The sequence below is a fragment of the Motacilla alba genome, chromosome 5 (genome assembly GCF_015832195.1).
Source record: "Motacilla alba alba isolate MOTALB_02 chromosome 5, Motacilla_alba_V1.0_pri, whole genome shotgun sequence".
Taxonomy (NCBI): Eukaryota; Metazoa; Chordata; class Aves; order Passeriformes; family Motacillidae; genus Motacilla; species Motacilla alba.
This window is the reverse complement of record NC_052020.1, coordinates 26,251,473-26,271,301: the sequence shown is the minus strand read 5'-3', so window position 1 is coordinate 26,271,301 and position 19,829 is coordinate 26,251,473. Positions and strand designations below refer to the sequence as shown.

The window sequence follows — 19,829 nt, the reverse complement described above, 5'->3', positions numbered from 1 at the left end:
TGTGAGGGGCGAAGCCCGCGTGGGTCCGCCCGGGGCCCCGTCAGGTGCCGCTCCGCGGCCGCGCGCCTATCGAGCCGCCGGCGGCGCCGCCCCCGGCGCGGGCGGGCTCCGGGCACGGCGGCGGGAAGGCGAGGCCGCCGGCGGGGAGCTGTGCCGGGAGCTGCCCGGCGGGCGTGTGAAACCCGCTGGGATGCGCGGCGCTGAGCCCGCCGGAGCTCAGCGCCGCCGGCGCCGGGCGGTCTCCGGCGGGCGGTGGCGCCGCGCGGCTCCGGGGCGGGAGCGGGGAGGCCCCGCGGGCGCGGGAAGCGCCGGGAGCCCGGGGCGCCGTGTGCCAGCGCAGAGCCCGGCGGGACGAGGGGTGGGCAGCGCAGCACGGCACAGCTGGTGTCCTGAGGGAACGCGGTGACACCAGGGGTGACGCTTCCCGCATCTTTGCGGAGGAAGGTAGCGGTGAAACAAGGACGAGGCTGTCAGCGCCCGGGCTTGGTGGTGGCTCTGTGCCGGCGCCAGCGCGCCTCCCGGCTGGGTGTTCGTCCCGCCTGGACCTTGAGGAGGATCTTTGCGGGCTGGGAGAGGGTGCTTGTTGGCTGAGTTTTGTAACGAATGATTGGGGTTTCTTGTGGAAATAAAAACATTTGTAACTGTAGATAGACTAGGAGTGCTTATGTTTCACATAGAGAATAACACAAAAAAACCCAATTGGTATTTAAAGCATCTTCTACCCGAGCCCCTTGCATAGTGCTACCTAGTTCTAAAATCAAAACTCACTGGTGTCACCCCCATGAGCTAATTGGGTATTGCTGTCATCCTAAACGTGTGGGAAGAATGGACCAGCACTTCTATGTTGTGTGGTATTTCTTCAGCTGTAACTTGCAGAAGCAGACCTGTGGACATTATGAGGTTTGAGATCCTGGCAGCTCAACTAGCACCAGGGTGTGGGTGAGGGGTGGGGAGGTCAAAAAGTTTGCCTTTGCAAGGGAATTTCTTGCTGCCTTTTGCTGTTGAGAGCAGTGCAGTTAATTCAGCATGAGAAAGCAAGTGGGAGGTTTGCAGCTGGCAGCTGTTGGCAGGTTGCTGTTACCCAGTTGTGGAGGAACCAAACCTCAGTTAACTTGGGCAGAGAAAGACAAGTGAGAATAGGTTGTGCTCTGAAAAGTTGGAGAAACTACCCAACCGTATGCATAGCATAGACTGTAATAATCTTTGTGCCCCCATGCTAATTCTAGGGGAAGAAAATGCTAGGCCATGTCTTGCTCTAGCTCTTGTGGCAGTTTTGGGCTGGAGATGATCTTCTGATGCCTCATGGGGGTTGTATTCTGAGCTGTGCTTTTTCACTGATTGTTGGCTGCTTGGCTTGTTATCTGGGCTGTGTCAGAATTTCACACTTCTCCAAGGAGCTGAATTAGTCTCACGCTTTAAAATATGAATTTTAGTATCGGTGTTGAAGATTGTGTGAGCCCAGTTACAGGCGTGTTAATTTTCACTTTTTTCTTTCATGAAGAAACCACCTTCAGAAATAGTGTTGGTTTCTTGACTTTTCATCAGTTAGGGTTGTGAATATAACTGTACTGGAGCATGTATGAAATGCTTTCAGCATTTGTAAGGAAAAAATTGCTGCCTTTGAGAACTTCTTCTGTTGTTGCAAATGTTGCTGAATCCCATTGAGAGGAAACAGAAACCTGATGGAGTGTTAGGAACAAAAGAATTTTTACCCAGGGTACAAAACTTCAAACTGTGCATGTAGCGTGAAGTAATTTTTGTCTGGATTTACCTTTGCAAGATCAATGCCACCTGTTCAGATTTCAAATGTGTTGAATCAGTGGTGGGGTTTTTGTTTAAGTTTCTCATATACCTTAAAGTTGCACAGTCTCTGTTTAGACCTCTGTGAGGTCTCGAGCAAAATTATTTAGTTGAAATGGAAGAGCAGCTTTGGTCTTGTATTTGGCTGCAGGACTCCAGGTGCTTCGACGCTTGTTGTTACAGCACCCCTCTGTGGGAGCAGGCGGCATTCACAGAAAAACAGGACACAGAGACCTTGCAGATTGTAGGTTTTTCTGTTAGAATTAGGTGCTTTCAGTATTGATGTTTTTCAAAACATTGAACTTAGGGGTTTCAGTTGCTCCAAGTCCTCCCTGGCCATAGCTGCAGAGAGTATTACTGACGTTTCCATGGAACAGTTCCACTATTTTCCAATCAGAGACCAAAGTGAATGACTCCATCTGAAAACCTGTGCCAAAATGGCTTGTGTGTAGGCTGATTTTCAGGTCTGTGACCAGCACTATGGTTGCTTGGATTTCAGTGATGTATTTTGACAAGTCATGTTGGTTTTTATTGATTGTGTATCGAAATCCCAAAATTACTACTTAAATGTGTCTGGGTACTTGGACAGAAAGAATCAGATGGCATCTTTATATTAATTTTTTTTCTATTTCTCTTGTAGGAGAACCACATCCATGACAAGCTGGTATCTCTTAGCTTGCTTCAGAAAGATTTTGTGCCTTTTCTGCTGAATTTTTTAAGGGAGCAGACCAGCCAGATCCTGACTAATGGACCCCCTACTCCTGCTAAAACTCCTAATTCCAAGGCTCATGGGAGCCACAGGACAGGATCAGAAAGGAGGGCAGGCCATGCAACCAGCAGCCGAGTGCAGCTCTTTTCTCAAAGGACTTCAGTGACCGCCTGCACCACAGATACCAGCTTTTCTCCTGCTGCAGCATCCAGTGGTTCCTCTTCCTTTTCTGGGTCGAACCTGTCTAGCCCTTACGGTGATTTCCCCAGCGTGGTCTCCAGCGGCAGCCCGAGCTTTGGGCACAGCCCCGTGCTCCACCACGGTGAGAAGCGGTCCTCTCAGAAGGCCAGCCTGGGGAGCTTCCTCACGGCCACGCCCGAAGCCCTGCCCGTGAGACGGGGCCGCAGGAAAGGCAGCAGCTCGGTCGGTGCCTCTGGCCGGCAGGTAGCTCGCGATTTGGGGCGTTCTCTTGCTGAAGAGGAGGATGGAAAGAGTGACAGTGGATCGTGGAGTGGAGGGAGAAGGAAGCGGAGTGAAGTGCCTCTTGTTTCTGCCCGATCCCCACCCAGCCAGCTAAACCTTAACAACTTGGAGGAGTTTCCGCCCATGGGTGCTGCCTCTGGCTGGACAAAGTAAGAGCGAGTCTGCCTCGCTGTGTCACTGGGATTGTGCTACAGGTTGCAGCTCCTTGACCAGCTGTTGTGGGTGTGCAGATGCAGAAGAGGCTGTAATACACAGTACCTGGCTTCTTGGAAACGTGGTCAGAACTGCTTTGTTCTGGTCACCACGTAGGGAGGGGAATATTGCCTTGACAGGGAGTCAGGTTTCCTCTCTGTGGACTCACCCAGGAAACCTCTTTTGCCTCTTGCTTGTGATGCTGCCTGCAGCTTGCCAGTGCACAGCCCAGCTGATACAAAGCTGAGCACATCTTTGTCCTTGCGTGTTCTAAAGAGTCAGCGTTATCTTGGCTCTTCATGTCTCTCATTTAACACAATATCAGTTGGTAAGGAAGAGCTATCCTGGAAGGCTCTTCAGCTTTACTGATGCTAGCAAAAAAAGTCTTGGATTGATCTTCTGTGCCTTCTGGTAGCAGATGTTAGTGTGCAGCCTCGTTTGTGCTGTGTAATTGTGGACAAAATAGCAGGCTGTGTTCTTGGGCTGCAGCAAGCCCTGGTCTCCTTGGTGACTTCAGCTAAGCTTTGGGGCAGCTGTTTTGTTGTGGTTGCCTCAGTCCTTTAATCTTTGTCTTTGCATTCTTTAAAATCCTCATTACCAAATACAAAGCCTTGTGTCAGCCTGTTTGCTCCATATATCAGTCACTGCTCTCTGAAAGTGGGACTTTCTAGTTGGACATGCAAAATTCCAGCTAAAAATGAGTGAGTCTATACAGCAAATCCAAATGCAGGGTCTGGGTCATGCTCTAGGTGATGCTTTGGCCAAGGGAGATAAGGTGTGTTTCCAGCACAGCCAGCAAGTCTCGCTTCCTCGATTGCATTAATGCTCAGCTAGGAAAAAGAAGGAAGAAAGAGATCACAAGTCTTTGGAAATCAATGTTACAGTGATTTTAAGAACACCTTAGCAGTTAATATGTAGCAACCAGCATTTCTGTGGTGCTTTATGTTTCTGTATCCATTTCCATTTTTTAGTGGTTTTTTGCTAGTTTGCCAAGCCTATTCCTGAAGGACAAATTCAAGCATTTTATGTAAGAAGGATGAGTTTCCCTGAACTTAAACAGCCTGATGTAACTTGGGAGCCTGGACTCTCACTTATAGACAGTGGCAACTTGATTGATTTTGGTTTGTTTCTTTTTTTTTTCTCCTGATCATATTAGACATGAATTCACCAGCAGTTTCTTACTAAAAGTGGGCATATCGTGTCCTGCAAATTAGAAACATTTGGAAGGGTTGTGTGGAACTGTGGTACCTGTTAGATGGCTTGCTATTTGATAATTAATTTTGCTGCAGGTTCAGTGGGTTGTTTGTAGCAGTCTATAGCTCTGTGACTTTTTCTTTCAGTGATAGAATAAAATGGATAATTATAGGTACAGTTTAGAAATTTAATATCCCAACTCAACATCCATTTTGTTTTAGCATTAGATTCCTTTGTCTTGAGACTGAAATTTTTTGTTGTTGTTGAGCTTGATTTTAGTGGAATTGCTTCTCTTCTTTTCAGCAAAAGCAAACCATCGAGGCGAATCAACCCAACTCCTGTGAGTGCTGAGCGGCCCCTCTCGAAACCAAAGACCTGTTTCACTTCTACGCCCGTCAGCCGGTCTCCAGCCTCGAGCCTTGAGGCCTTTGCTGCTGTCCAGGAAGGAAACCTCTCATCTGTGATAAGCAACAGCCTTCAAGAGGAGAGGGAGATGCTGAAGAAAGAACGGTACAGTCTGAGCAGGGGGCTGATTCTTAATTCCCTTGTGTCCTGGTTCCAGCCAGGACAGGGTTAATTTTTCAGTAGCCAGGAGGGGGCATGGCCAGGACAAAGTGAAAATGACAGAAGAATGTCCAAACCAGATATTGGTGACCTTAAACTGTAATTTGCCTAAAGCCAAGTTTGTTTGTGCTATCAGACTAGGATATTAATGCACTTAGCTCATGTTTAGAGGTGTGCTGACTCTGGAACAATGACGCTCACTTCAAAAGTGTAGTCAGTCCTCACTGCTTTTATGAGATTTCCTCTTAATGGAAATTAATGTGTGGCTATCTCCTGTGCATCTTTCCTTAGATTGCACAGGCAAAGCAGTTGGGTGTAATTAGACTGTGTTTGAAGGTTGCACCAAAACACATTGGTTTGGAGAAAATGAGTTAGTGATGCAAATGTGTGGAAAGTGTTAATGGTCTTGCAAGGTAGGTAGACTAACAGAAGCTTGCAGTCAGAGAAAACAGAATACGGGCACTTGAGATTCTGTTTTAAAGATTACTGTTGCAGTTATCTGTTGAAAATTGCTGTCAGATGAAGTGAATTCTAGGTTCTAATTTTATCTCTGCTGTTTGGTTAGTGTGTGACTTTTATTGCTTGTAAAATGGTGTCACTGGTAGTCTGTGAAGATTGATACTTAGAAAAAAAACCAAAGTGCAGTAGCTTGCACTGTTGTTTATTTATAATTGCTGAGAGAGCTGTTGCTGTTCTTTGTAGGTTTTGTTCTTGGGGAAACTCCTCAGGACACATGGGTGTAATTCTTTTCCTGCTAAGTTTTGCAGTTCACTTCAGTGGGACCAGAACTGGCTGAAACCCATCCGGTAGAGTCTAATGAATTACTGCTTGTACTGAACCTGTAGCAGAAGTGCTCAGGATTCAAACCTGCCACTCTGCACTTAAGTCTAGCACCTAGTCCAGTCTGAATTCTATCTGAAGTGTCCCAATAATGTGTATCAGCTGAAGTCAGTGAAATAGCAGTATGTGGTTGGTTGGATTTTGCCCATGAAGTGATATTCTCATCTGACCCATCATATTTGAAAGCTGGGAGTTGCTGCTGTGTCCGCAGTTGTGGTGAAGTACAGAAGTAAGGCAGTCTTCAGCCAGCTGGATCCCTTTGAGCAAGGGCAAAAGGTGAATTTCATCCTGAGGTAGGTGACAGCACAGGGGCAGAAGTGAAGCACAGTGAAGTGAAGAACTGCATTATTGGAAACTTGCCTTGGGTGAGGTCGCAATGTATTTAGTGGTGGGCTCACCCCTTGGGTGAGATCACAAAGTACTTATTGAATTATTTTCTTCAGTTCTATCTATTACTCAATAATTTTCTTCAGTTGGTTGATTATGTTCATTGCAAGGAAGCTGTTGGTAATTTTTCTACTTCTCTATTTTGGGACCAGTTGTTCCTCATCACAGCAATTTTGCCAGAAATAGGTCAATAGATAAGGTTCTTTGCTGCAGGTAAAAATGTTTCTGACTTCTCAGAGCCCTTAAAGTGACTTAAATCTGACACTTTTGAGACAGTGTGGCAAGAGGTAGTGTGATGTTCCAAGTGTAAATGTTCCATTGGAATCTTTGACAATCATTTGATACTGCTGTTACTGCCTTGTGTCCTGTTTCTCATGTGTGTTACATATGCTACTCTGGTGTTGCATTTTGGATGACCTCTCTAGATACAGTTTTGTACAATGTCTCTGTATTTAACTGAGTGATCATTGTTGACTTAGAATCCAGCAGTCAAAGTAGTTTCTTCCTTCTGTTGTTTAACTTGCCAGTCAGGGATTTCATCAGCTGTTGGGTTGCCTTTCCAATTAAGTGGTATTGGGTTTTCTCAGAGTGTCATTACTTTACATCTATGCCAAAGGGGTGGATGTGAGCTTTATGTTTATAGATGTTTTAAAGTGTCTAGCTGTCAGAAACTGTACATGAAAATAAGATTTTTAGGACCTGGTCTCTAACAGATTCCCTGTCCTTAACAAGTACCAGTTCAGATGAGAGAAGCAATAACATATGTTAGTTGGTTAATTTGGTCAAAGTGCTGCACTATTTTAACAGAGTTGGAATTTGAATGGGATTCTTTAGTCTTTTGCGTGCTAACCCCAAGATCTATTCTCTGTTAGATAAAGATGACTTAAATTACTGTCATGCTAAAAGCTGCTTTAGACAGTATAAATGACATGGTTTAGTTATTGCAGGATTTCCTTCATGCTACACTGGAAGAGAAAGATGTCTTCTGGCTGCATGGCTGCTCTAGATCATCCTCAGTCACGTGGTTAAGTTGCTGCTCTTGAATTTCAGATGCAAATTGCTGCACCAGGCATCTTCTCCTGCAGGGATATCTTTTGATCCTTGTACTCCAACTAAGCCTAGCTACACTCGCAGTGCCAGCCTTCCTGCTGAAAGCCATTTGGTGACCTGTGCAAATCCTGCTAAGGTTTCCTGCAAGAAACAGTTGGAGTGTCTGGCACAGCTCTATTCATCATGTATAGCAGGTGAGGACACCGAAGATGTGAGACTGACCTTTCTTTGAGCTTTGAACTTGCATATGTGTTGTGGGAGGGAGATAGATAGGAAGTAGAAGCTGTGGGATAGTTACAGTGTACAAACAAATGACATCTGGAAAAAGAAAGTTAGCTGATACAATTATTAAAATAAATGAATACTTGGCAAAAGTGTAGGGAAGATGGTGGGCCTGTTGCAGTACTCTGAGCTGCAGTAGACTGAAGTTGTATGTCCCATCTGAAACCAGACTGTTCCCTAACCCATCTTTCTCATGCTGATCTACACTGTATCACAGTATCATATTGTGGGGAGACAACTCTTTGCTGACTACCACAGAACAGGAATCTATCTTTTTACCTTTGTGTATTAAAGCAGGACAGTATTGAGTAATCCACCTTTAACATGTCAATTACTCTCTCCCAGAAAACTTGGTACCAAATATTTTTCTGGAACTGTTTTTCGTTCTGCAACTGTTGACATCTAAAGGCACTTCTACTGCAGAAGATGGGGATAGTGACCCTGAAATCAGTGAAAGAAATAGAGGTAAGCAGCAGTAATGAAGGGAAAGAATCTTGCTTCCATAGAGTGAGAAAGTGTTGTAGAGTAGCTTGGACAGTTATTCTTAAATTACATGAAAATGCCTTGTTACCGCTGTGGGACTCATCTGAGATGCTGGCAGAAGTCATGCGTGTATGGGAAGTGCTTCCACAGTATGATAGAGTGGGGTTGCTAGTTGCTGTTTGAATCTCGTTTTCTGCTATTGTGCGAGATTTGCTGTAGCTACTTCCTATCACTGACTTTTAGAGGGAAGGACAGATGTGCTGGAGTTGTTTCTCCATTGATCCTGCTACTCAAATGTGCTGTTGACCTGCTATGTGTTTATTAAGCTCCAGATTTGGATCTGAGTGCACAGGATCCAGCTGTATTGTTCCATTTGGTTTTTGGCGAATTCAGCCTTAAGCTTGATGTGATTAGTACTTTGATATGGATAGTAGAACCAAAAGAGTGGCTTTAGGATGAGACCCACCACACCCTCCTCACCCCCACGTGCCTCAATTTGATTGACCTTTGTTTTGCTACTCTTTGATTCTTAGGGCTGAGATTAGGAACATGAAATCTTCAGCTATGGGAGCACCATTTAATGATTGTTTGTATTTGTTCTGCTTTTCTTGTCCTGTATCTGCTCACTGTTGTTCAGAACATTGAGAAAGAGTCTTTTCTTTCCCATACAGCATGAAACAATTCAATTGCCTTTAGTATAGCAAGGACAGGGAATGGCAACTTCTGAAAATTGAATAGGACTCTGGAAGATTATTTTTGGATATGTCAGTTCCTACTTTGCTTAAAAGCAAATTGTTGGTCCTTTAATTTATAAATGGTAAAAGGTACTGTTGTCTCATGTTTCTTTTTTCCTCTTAGATGTGTCAGGGAGACAGCATTTTGAAAGTGTGCACAACTGTGTTTATTTTGCTGTTCAAGTCTTGGATTATCAATATGAGTGAGTTGAATTCTTTTTTCATCTGCTTGTGTCTTCAGTTGTGTGTAGGATTAAGCAAGTGTGCTTGGGTTGTAGAACTTTACCAGTTAAAGGCACAGAGTTTTTAATTTTTCTTGAAAACATACCGCTTGACCTGGATTTGGATGTCTGTGGGTTTCCTTGCACTGATGTGTCCACTGAACTTTGTTGTAATTGTGCAAGAATGGGAAAGTCGTGCAATGAGAATGATAACAAATACAGATGCCAGTAGGATTTCCTGCTGGTACATGTCCTTTAAAACTCTTTACTTGGCAGCATTCCAAAACATAAACATAAGCATTTCTTTAGAACTGCTCATGTGTTGTGTATGTCTGTCTGTCTCTCTGAGCTTTATCCCCATTCTCTTGGCAGAATTATTTCCCGTTTAGAAAAGGGGATGCTGAAGCTTTTGGCCGAAAATGAGCGGATTGCATCGTTTTCTCCCACCTTGCACAAGAGGCTCAGGCAGGCTTATGAAAGCAGCACAGCTAAGGTAAAATTTTTCAGACCCTAAGTGACATTGCTTCAAGCCTTTGTGTTGTTGTTCTTTTATTTGCAATGGCTTTGATATTAATTCTCATTCCTTCTATTTCATCTTGTTGTGTTGTCTTTAGAAACTGTCTAAAAGCTACTTTTTTTTTTCTTGTCACTGGGTGAATGAGTTGCTGGGTCCAGTGATTGTTAGCTGTGAATCACTGCTGGCTAGCCTTATGTTGTGCTCCAGGCCCTGACCTCAGCCAGAGACTTTGACAGGGTCAAGTTTTGCTTTTGAAATTCTCACCTAATAAACATGGATCCCAGGAGAATGATTAGTTAGGTGCAATATTAGAAGATAGTTTCAAAGATTTGGATTTGTTTCACAGATATGGACTCTTTTTAGGCAAACAACAGTTCACAGGAGACAATCCAGACTGGGAAAAATTGTTCCCTTGTGTGATCAATTCCAAGCTGGGTTAGGGAACCAGTTTGGTTGCTAGGAATTGGGTGGTAGAAATGTATTTTGCATCTCATTTCATCCATCTTTTAAAAATGGAAATTACTGTGGGCAAGGAAAGGACAGGGTACTGAGATTGGGACTTGTCAGTAGCTGAGCGTTGAAATTGTAAATAAAGGTCTTGTTACTTGAAGAACAGTAAGGAGAAAGAGTAAGGTAACAGAAATTGCCAGCCAGGATCCAGAATTTTCTCAAGCCCTACATTGAAAGTATACTTCAACTGTTTGTGGGTCTTTCTGCACTGCATCAATACTGGTTGCAATCTGGTCAGCAGAGATTTAAGGGGACCAGATACTTTGTTTATCTAATGTTGAGTGATTCTGCCTCTGTAGCCCAATGTAGATTGTTAAAGTTGGTGTTTGCCACTAGTTAGCAGTTGGGAAGTAATGTGTCTGAACAACTCAGCTAGTGATACTTGTTTCCTAACCGTGCCTTTTCCCTGCTTTTTTTTTCTTGGTCTCAGATTGTTTAGGGACTTCCATTAGCTTAATGGCTGCCTTTATATTTTCAACAGGTGTCTCTCCTGCTGCCATGCTCTGTACAGTCTGTTTCTTTTCAGCCAGAAACTGATAATCGCTCTAACTTTCCCAGTGACAGAGCATTTCACATATTTAAGAAACAAAGGTAAGTTTCTTCTACTCTTCCTGGATGCTCAAGGGTATAACCTCTGCATGATTGTGACTAAAAGACATTAAGAATGTCTCATGTATGCTATATGCCGTAGAAAAAATCTTGAATTTTTGCTCTAATTACATGAAAAAAAGTCTTTGTCCATATTGACTGCAGGAACTAAATGGTTAATGTCTTTAGAGAAGAACAACCTAATTCTTCAGGAGTTATTGAGACTTCTGATAATGCCAGTACAGTGTGTCACCCTACTGGATTGCTTCTGCATATATATCTGGTATGCTTTTATTCTTCCTGCTGCCTCCCTCCATGCTTGCAGCGACAGGGTGAAGGCAGAATGACAAGTTGTCTTGGTCCTTTTCTTTTTCTCATAGGTATTACTTCATGTGGCTTATTCTTTGCTGCCTCTTCACTATGTCTGTCTAGTAATGGCTGTTTTGGTCATTCCATCATAGATTGGGCATAACAAGCTTAAGCACTTCCTTTCAAAGACATGGAAAATGGAAACTCACTGAAGTACTGCTAACATTTATGAGTTTTTCAAAGGTATCTGAATGCTTGGAGGCTGGAATTACTTAATCTGAGGTAGATTCTTGCTGGGAAGCTTTGGAACAATTAATGCTCTGTTGTTGCTTCAAAATTTCAAGAGTGGGAATTCATTCCCTTAAATATCTTGGTTTGCAGGGATATATTTTATGAACTTCTGCGTGAATGGGAGGATAACAATGAGAAAACTGGCTGGGACTTTGAAAGAGTTCTGGGCAACAGGATCAGGTAGGAGTCTTAAGCATCTTCAGCTAGCTCTTTAATGTAGCCGAATTGCTGGTGAATCATGCTGCACTTGGCATCCTTAGTTCCATGTCCTGCTTGGTCTTCTGCACTGCTCTGCAGGGTGCTGTGTGCTGCTTGGAAGAGGCTGCCCATGTACACTTCCTTCTGAACTTAAAATATCAACCTTTACCTTAAAGAAACAAGCCATGAGTGGCAGGGGCCTAATTTGATCAGTCGTGATGTTGATCTTTCCCTTTCATAATCACAGAAAGAGCTACTCTCAAAACCAGTGTATTGTCTGAACATTGTTATTATATACACTTGTGTGTGCATGTCATGTTTTCCATGTCAGCCTCCTCTTAAGTGGGGAGAAGTGTGTTTTATGTTCAGAAGCTCTTCACTCTTCTAATTATTTCAGGGGGTCTAGTGCATTGGCTCTGAAAACAAGACTGTGTCTCTTTCTGTGGAAAGCCGCCTGTTTATTCATTTATTGCTTTATCAAAATGCAGTATATATAAAGAAACTATTATAGCATTGAAAGCAGTTGCCTTGTGGGTTTCTGTGTTAGTCTCAACCACCAGCCTACTTAAGTAACCTGTATGTAGGTGGCATTTCACCACAAGAGCAAAACAAGGCTGAAGCTTAAATGGAGAAATTTTGGTGCATCGGAAGTAGCACTATTGCTGTTTCCTTACTTCATATGTGTGAGCTCTCAACTTTCTGGGCAGGGAAGAGTGGGAGCTGAATGAGTTTATTATTTTTTCTAAATAACATTATTGAAGAAGAGATTCTTTTTACCTCTAGAGCTGTGTTTGCTCTGCAGGTACACAGGGAAAATTTTTGTTTCTGTGTCAGCAGCAAGTAGGACTCCATGCCTGGGAAACTGAGTTATAAAAATATTGCCTTTTTTCAATGGCCTTTGGAGATTGCTTTCTTAAAAGTAGGTTTTTTATGCTTTTGTTATAGTTTGATGTTAGAACACTGTTTTTTGTACCACAAAGTTCCAGTCAGAATTTGATCATGTTTTCCTTCACAGGGCCATGATGGCTCACCTATCTGCAACCTGCAACCACAGCCATTTTGCCAGGCTCTTTCAGAAGCAGCTTATCCAGGTAAATTACTTGGGTTGTTTAACGACTGTATGCATCGAAGCAGATTTGATCCTTCCTTGGCCTGAGAAAACAAGCCATGTCTTGTAAGCTTCTTTGAGATTTTCCTATTGAAGCTCTTTTGGGGAGAGACAAGTTTTCAGGTTGGGAATATCTTTCCTTCTTCAGAAATAATCAGTGATAAATTACCAATGAAGTCTCTTTAAATCAGGAATAAGGCATGCTGAGAACATCATGAGTTATAAGCATTCATTCTTCATGGCTATTTACTTTGTCCTTCTAATTTTAGTACAGTTCTAGTTTCTGGAAATTTTAGGGATGTATTTTGGCATTTGTCAAGTGCAGAGGTTCCCAGTTATGTTTGTTAGCAGCATGAGTGCAAAAAATCTCTGGTTCTTCTGTGTAACACTCAACAGGCTGGTTTTGGTACAGTATTGCTGTTGTAGTTTGGGGGGGAGGTGGGGGTTTGGCCAATTTCAAGCATCATCTGACTTTATTGTAAGTAGATAAATGAAGAAGAAGATTCACTGTATTCTCTGTAGATGTGTGGCTTATTGGTGGACTCCTTTTGGAGAACAAAACAGCCAGAGAACCTCACCTTGAGTGTTAGCTCACACACATTGCCAGAAGTTGCAAGCTGTTGGAATGTTGTAAATTCCTCTAGTGTCAAGTCTGAGTTTGCATCAATGACCTGTCTGATTGTATGGGTGTGTTCATGGAAATTGGGGGAAAGAGGTAAGATTAACTTTGTTGCATCAATAGGATTTAATTAGTCATGGGTGCTGTATTTCTCCTTTGTATCTGTGCCTTCTTAATGAAGACTGCAGGATTTCACAAGGGTAGCCTAAGATCTAAACTGGTGTCTTCAATGGATCCAATGTGTCTGTGTGGGAAGTGATTTGCAGAATCTTGTGTGTATTATGATACTCTTGCAGAAATGAACCGAGACTGAGGACTTGTGTCAAGGCCTGATAATTTAAAGGTAGAGAAGTGTAGCAAGATGTTCCCTTGGGGAGGTGAGGATGCTCTGTTTGGAATAAATGGACCTAGTACTTACTCACTTGATAGACATTCTTAAATGTTGCTTCTTTTTATTATGATCTCTCTCATTAAAACTATCATGACTTAGATGTAGGGATATGCAGTCAACTTTTCCTGTTGCTGAGTATTTGCTAGGTCTGCTAGTCTGGAGTGCTGTGTCCAGTCTGGGGCTCACCGGCGCAAGGAAAGAAAGATACAGACTTACTAGAGCAAGTCCAGCTCAGGGCTTTGTAAATGATTAAGGCACCAAGCATTTTTTTGTGTTAGAAAAAATGCTGAGACCTGGGAGTATTCAGCATGGAGAAGAGAAGGCTCCAGGTTGTCTTAGCGCTGTTATAAATACTTGCTGGGAGGGAATGAAGAAGAAGGAGTGAGATTTTTCTCAGTTGTGTTTACTGACAGGTCAGGAGGCTGAGCCTGACTGAACAAGAGGGTTGGATTAGATGATCCCAGAGGGCCCTTTTTAACAGTTCTGCAGTTCTGTAATTCTTTTTGTCGTGAGTTGTATCTGTGTGTTTGGGGTAGTGGGGCATTAATTTTTAAATTTTATTTAACTCTATGGAAGTTCAGGAAAACCTGCTCTGGGAATATGTAGTGCAGCATCATGGGCCTTGCAGACTGAGCTAAAGATCCTCCTGAGTGCTTCATGAAGATTGTGAGAGTGATAGGTATTCTCTCCACATATCCACATGTATCCTGCTAGATATACCCTAGTTAGATTTGTAGGATTGGAATTCCATCTCCCAAGACCTCTAGGCTGTGTTGGCCAAGGTGGGTGGCATGATTTGGCATGAGGAAGAGTTGTTCTGTATGTTCCTGGGCACCAGGAAAGAACATGTGTGGATTACTCCAAAAACAGTCTTGTGAGGAAGGGATAATGTGCTGGGTGAGAGATGAAATGAAATGATGCCTTGTTACGAATATTCCACCTCACTACTCTTTCTGTTTCCTACAGATGTGCAAAGGTCCTATTGGTGGTGGTGCAAGCTGGGGAGACACACCAGACCAGGATGTCCTTAATATGCTGGGCTCTGATAACCTGAGCCGTCTGAAGAGGCTGCAGGAAAGATTTGTTGTTCCTCAGAGCATCAGAGGGCCCTGTCCACCCCCTTCATTCCCAGGGTGCCAACAGTTCTTCAGGGACTTCATCCTTAGTGCTGGAAGGTGAGCAGCCTGGGCTTGCTGTTCCCTTTGAAATGTGTGGGCAGTGGAAGCACCAGCATGTTTCTCTTGCAGCAGAGAGTTTTCCAGAAAGTTTGGGACTAGATTATATGGTAATGGTTTTTCTTCTATAAACCCATAATATTGTTTTGGAGCTGTCAGCATTTCCCAGTGCCAAGGCATGCAGTGCTACCTAGCAAGGACACTGGACTGGACAAATGCTTCCTGTGTGACAGTGCATGAAGCCAAGGTGTACAGGACAAAGCCGGGTTCATGATTTTGTTTAATAAGTTTTTCACAATTCACTGCATAAGAGAATTGTAATTTATGGGAGATTTTAATCTTAAATTCAGTTATTTTATAGATTCCTCCTTTGGCAGATTGATCTTATTATCCTTATGCTGAGACTTGTTACATAGCATCTCTGAAAAAGTACAAAAGAAGAGTGGAAATGAAGGTGGTCAGCCAGTCCTAAGTCTTCTCTCTTGCTATCTTGTCTGTCAGTGTGTTATGTCTTATGTCTGCTCATGCTTGTTACAACTCACGGGACAAGCTCAAAATTCTGCAGTGTGTTAGTTGAGGTTTTACTGCTGTTTTCAGCCCAGTCTAAATCATCATCATCTTTTGCTGAAGTTACCAGTTCAATCAGCACCTGATGGATAGTCTGTGCCTGAAGATACTCGAACTGAATGGTCTTACTCTGGTGGAGCACGAGCACGGTGATGGGGAAGCAGATATGGAGGAACAGGTAGGCTTGCTTTGTGCATACACATCTGTCAGGAATTTCTCTGAGCTGTTCCAGTAGTCAAACAATTACTGGCTTGATTATGAGTTGCTTGGAGCTTCCACCATGGTTTTTACAGGACAAGAGCTTCTTCGTTTGGTTTTGTCATAACTCTGCAATTTGCTTATTTGTCTGAACCCCTTGCCACTTACCTGAGTGCTTCAGGGTGCTTCATAGAACTGTCATGAGTGCAGAATGGGTGTGAAAGCCTCCTCTTTAGGTTGTTATAACCTGTGTTAAATCAATGAAATAACCACATCCAGTTGTGCCACCCCATTGCATTAAGTTCCTTGTTACTTTTCCATATAGAAGGAAAAGTTATATTGAATTTGTAGTCATCCCTGTTCATAGGTATACAGATGTTTCTTCAAGTCTGTATATCAGAGGTGTCACAGCCTATAGTCTTTTAGCAAAGTAGTAGCCAAAGGTTGATGGAGACTTGCAGAGTAGTGGTGAGAAAATGTGAGAAATAAAGGAGAAAATGTGAGATCAGCTCTGCCTCTCATTGACTCCAAAGTTCTTAACGCAAAGATATGATTGAGCAGCTACTTGTTTTAGAAAGGTCTTGAATAATTCCTTCTTGTGAAGAGGTGAAGCAATGGAGACAGAAGCAATTTAAAATACTTGATAAATATGTATTTTGGAAACTTACCTTTATTAAAAGCAGTGATGAAGCTACGTGGCCCTTTTACATGAAGGGAGTGGAAGTTTAGCATCGGCATTTGCTTTGCCAGTATAGGATAGCATTGCTTCAACTCACTTTTCTTCATTTTAGGATGAAAAGAAGCGTTTCGCCGTGGCCCTGTTGAGTCTCCGACTCCTCGCCAAGTTCCTGGGGTTCCTTGTTTTCCTGCCCTATCGCACTGCGGAGCAGCCAACCAGAGACCTGCAAGATTCCGCGCTGGCACTGAGAAACCAAGTAAGAAAGAGAACTGCCTTTTGCTGGACAGGCACTCCTTCTAGCCCAAGGAGCATTGTGGGTAGTCATGCACTTTCAAAGTGAGCCAGTGGTTCCTGGGAGGATTTGTGTGGTCCTGTGTCCCTGCTGCATATTCTGGGGTTGGGAGCAAAGAAAAAAAGAGTTTGTGTATCCTCGAAAAGAGGGAGCAATGCACCAATGGTAAGGTACTCAGTCTTCTGTTATTTCTACTAATCTGGGTCTGTCATACCAGAACTTTCACCTAGCTAAGACAACTTGTATTGATAATGTAAAATCCAGCTACCAGGACTGGTTGTGTTAGTTTTGCACCCATCTCCCAGCAGTGTGCCACCAAATGGAAGCAATAGACCTTGACTCCACTTTGTACATAGTCAGGCTTTTAGCCTTGCTTTTGAAAGTCCCAATGGGACCTTTGGTTGCAGTCATAGTTTGGTTTTTACCTCTGGTCATGTGCAAAATAGTGTTTCCATTAGCCAGAAGTCACCAGTACAGAAGATGAAATCCTAGAAACAAAAGTCAAGATAGAGACAAAAGTTTTTCTATAAGTAGCAAAAGATAACTTCAAGCTGCTGGTTTAACTTCTCTTGTCCTTTAAGACCCTGCCTGTACTGGATATATTAAAGCTTCTGAGACAATCTGTTCGGGATCAGCGTTCTATCCTCACTATTCCTTGGATTGTGGAGTACCTTTCCCTTGTGGATCATATTGCTCCTTTCCTTGATTATTACAGGAAAGTGTTTGGTCTCTTGCTGCAGGTATACAGGTAAGAGCCTGGGAAAATGTATCTGTAAAGAACTTTCCAGTGAATATTTGATTTTTTTTTTTTTTTGTGGTGCAAACTATGCATACTTTTTATCTTACATAAAGCTGCAAAGAGAACACAGCCTAAACTTGGGGATTAATACTTGATTCAAAATGTGTTTTTAATTAAGTAAACAAAATCTTTAAATCCCACTTGATCACTCTACATCTGCAGCTCTGATTGACCTTCAAGCTGCAGCTTGAATTTTGACCTTAAACCTACAAGGTTTCCAATGCCTAAAATATTTTCTAGTTTTCTTTCCTATATACATGAGGAAAATTTGAAGCACGTTCTAGAGAATTGCTTGTCTAGTGTAAACTTAAGACAGGATGTTATGCAGGTACATAGAAAAAAGTAGAGCTCACTCTCTCTTTAGGCAGACCAGGCATGCAAGGAATGTGTTCATGGTATATAGATAGTGTAATTGGTAGGTGAATGGTTTGGAAATGTTTTCCTTAATGATAATTGAGCTGCTGAAAACTGACACTCTACTCTGTCTTGCTGCGTCTGCTGCATGGCAGGTTAATGGTCCTTTCTGAAGACAAGGAGATGAGTTTCCTGAACAAGCTGCTGATCCTTGCAGTTCTGGGTTGGCTTTTTCAGGTAGAGTCTCCTCTGTGCATGTAACTCTTCTCTGAAGAAAAAGCAGGACACAGAACTCAATACAAAATAGTATTGAAATTATTTAAAACAAGTCAACACAGTAGTTTGTTGTTTTATCATGGCTTTTTTACACTGGTGTGGGGGTTTAAAGAAGCACTGTATTTCAGTGGAGAATGATTTTCCTTTAGAGGAATTGTGTGAAGCAACAATTTTTTTTCCAATAGGAATTGTAATTGCATCTGAAATACATTCTGTATTTACTAATCTGCAACCTTGCAAGAAAATTGACAGCTGATTCCTGTTAAACCTGGAAGCTCTTGTCACAAAGGTGGTGTGCTAGCTGTCAGCCTTGAATTACTGAGGAATTTATTAGATAGAGGGATGGTGTATGATGAACTCTTAAAATTCTTTTGTGCCTCCAGTTGGAAGCAAGGTAATTACTTAGCAGGAACCTGTTGGAAATGTGGAAGATGCTGTATGGGAAGGATAAGAAAGGTGGCTTTTGTTACTGTGATTAAGATATGGAAAATTCTCCTCAGGGCAAGAGGATCCTTAGTGCTAGGGGTTATCTTTTGTGGGTAGCAGGGTGGTGAGATTTTACTGTCCTGTTATCAGAAGTGGTGGAAGTTACTGACTGCATTTTGGGTTGCAGCTACTGGGTTTTCTGTTTCAGGTTCCATCAGTCCCTGAAGAGTTGTTTTTTACTGCTGACGACAGGCAGGAGGGATTTGTGATGGATACTGTGCCATCTGCTCAGGCTCTGGTGAGTTAGTGCAGCAGCATGTCTTCTGCATCAGTGAGGGAAGATGGACCTACCACTTCCTCAGGAGCTGTAAGATTTGATCAGGAACTTGGCTTCAGGGCAGCTGCACTGAGCATATGGAGGCCAGTGGATGTGTTCCCAGTTTGTCCAAGTGCCTCAATGGCATCTGTGTTATGGATTGTGAACTCTGTGTTGCAGCTGTAGGTTTTCTGTCAGGCAGGAGCCATCTCACCTCCTGCAATAATTTGCAGAACAGGTGCCAAGTTATGCTGGAGGATCAGATGCTGTTTTCCTGCAAGGTGAGCTGACAAAACTATAGCTCTACCCAGAAATAAGCAAAGGTAGTGGTGAACAGAAATAGAAAGATGGGACTGTAAGAGCAAGGTTGCTGTTTGTGAGATCAGGTGTTTTCCAGTGTCATGATAAAGGGTGACTGAACTGAAAATGGTATGAGCAAGCAGGAAAGGAGGTGAGGGCATGGCATGTGTGATGTTTCAGATAATTCCTAGACATGCAAGGGGATATATAGTATTCCATGGAAAGGTGGTATGGATGCTAAGATACATTTCCTTGGTGGATGTGATCTGAAATTCCTGTTCCTCCCGTGGCCCTGCATGTGCTAACATTGAGGTGACATTTCTCCGTGGCATGATGTTCCAGTGAGTCTGGATGAAGGCACTTGTGGAGGTGTAATGCATGGCAGATGTGCCTCATTTATTTTCCTCCATGGAAAGGTTTCTCCCTTATGAGTAGAAGCTGTGGCAACAGTCCTGGTTCCCTTCTATAACGCAGCTTTCAGCGGGGCTTTGATAGCAATCAGGGGCAAAGGCTGAGCTACACTAATAAATGAAGAGCAGCTCATTCTGTGTTTCAGGGACTGAACACTTGGGCTGCAAAGTTCAAGAGAGTAAATTGTACTGTTTATTTGGAATCCAGCTATTGTTTTCATGGAAAGGTAGCCCTGAAACCTGCCTGTGACTGCATGTATGGAATTTCTGACTTGAAGACCATTTATTTTGTGCTGTATTGTTTCAGCATTTCCTTCATTTTCTCACTAGGACTTTGTACCCTTGGTGGATCAGCAGTTACTTTATACCTGCTGTCCCTATCTTGGTGAGTATTTTACTTATTTTTACTATCTACATAAAATATATTAGTACATATTTACTTTTATTTAGTCAGTTGTTTATATTTGTTGTTTGGTAATGTGAGTCCTTGGATCACCTTTCTTACTCCTCTTCACAACTTAAGGTCTCAGTTGTGTATGCAAGAACCTTGATACGAAGCTGTGTTGC

At 43.0% G+C, this 19,829-nt stretch overlaps 1 protein-coding gene across 3 annotated transcripts in view; it reads left to right on the top strand.

The window, feature by feature from the left end:
- The window catches only part of CDAN1 (codanin 1), a 31,961-nt gene that overhangs the window by 423 nt on the left and 11,709 nt on the right, over positions 1–19,829 (top strand). Inside the window, exons 2-17 of one of the 3 annotated variants that reach the window (XM_038139042.1) lie at positions 2,441–3,141; positions 4,682–4,888; positions 7,220–7,413; positions 7,847–7,966; positions 8,843–8,921; positions 9,312–9,432; positions 10,448–10,557; positions 11,245–11,334; positions 12,368–12,443; positions 14,437–14,645; positions 15,276–15,390; positions 16,202–16,345; positions 16,963–17,129; positions 17,690–17,771; positions 18,445–18,534; positions 19,593–19,647. In XM_038139042.1, the coding sequence (XP_037994970.1) occupies positions 2,441–3,141; positions 4,682–4,888; positions 7,220–7,413; positions 7,847–7,966; positions 8,843–8,921; positions 9,312–9,432; positions 10,448–10,557; positions 11,245–11,334; positions 12,368–12,443; positions 14,437–14,645; positions 15,276–15,390; positions 16,202–16,345; positions 16,963–17,129; positions 17,690–17,771; positions 18,445–18,534; positions 19,593–19,647 (2,560 nt within the window). The remainder of the gene's footprint in view (positions 1–2,440; positions 3,142–4,681; positions 4,889–7,219; positions 7,414–7,846; positions 7,967–8,842; positions 8,922–9,311; positions 9,433–10,447; positions 10,558–11,244; positions 11,335–12,367; positions 12,444–14,436; positions 14,646–15,275; positions 15,391–16,201; positions 16,346–16,962; positions 17,130–17,689; positions 17,772–18,444; positions 18,535–19,592; positions 19,648–19,829) is intronic. The other 2 variants (XM_038139044.1, XM_038139043.1) reach the window with 2 other exon arrangements.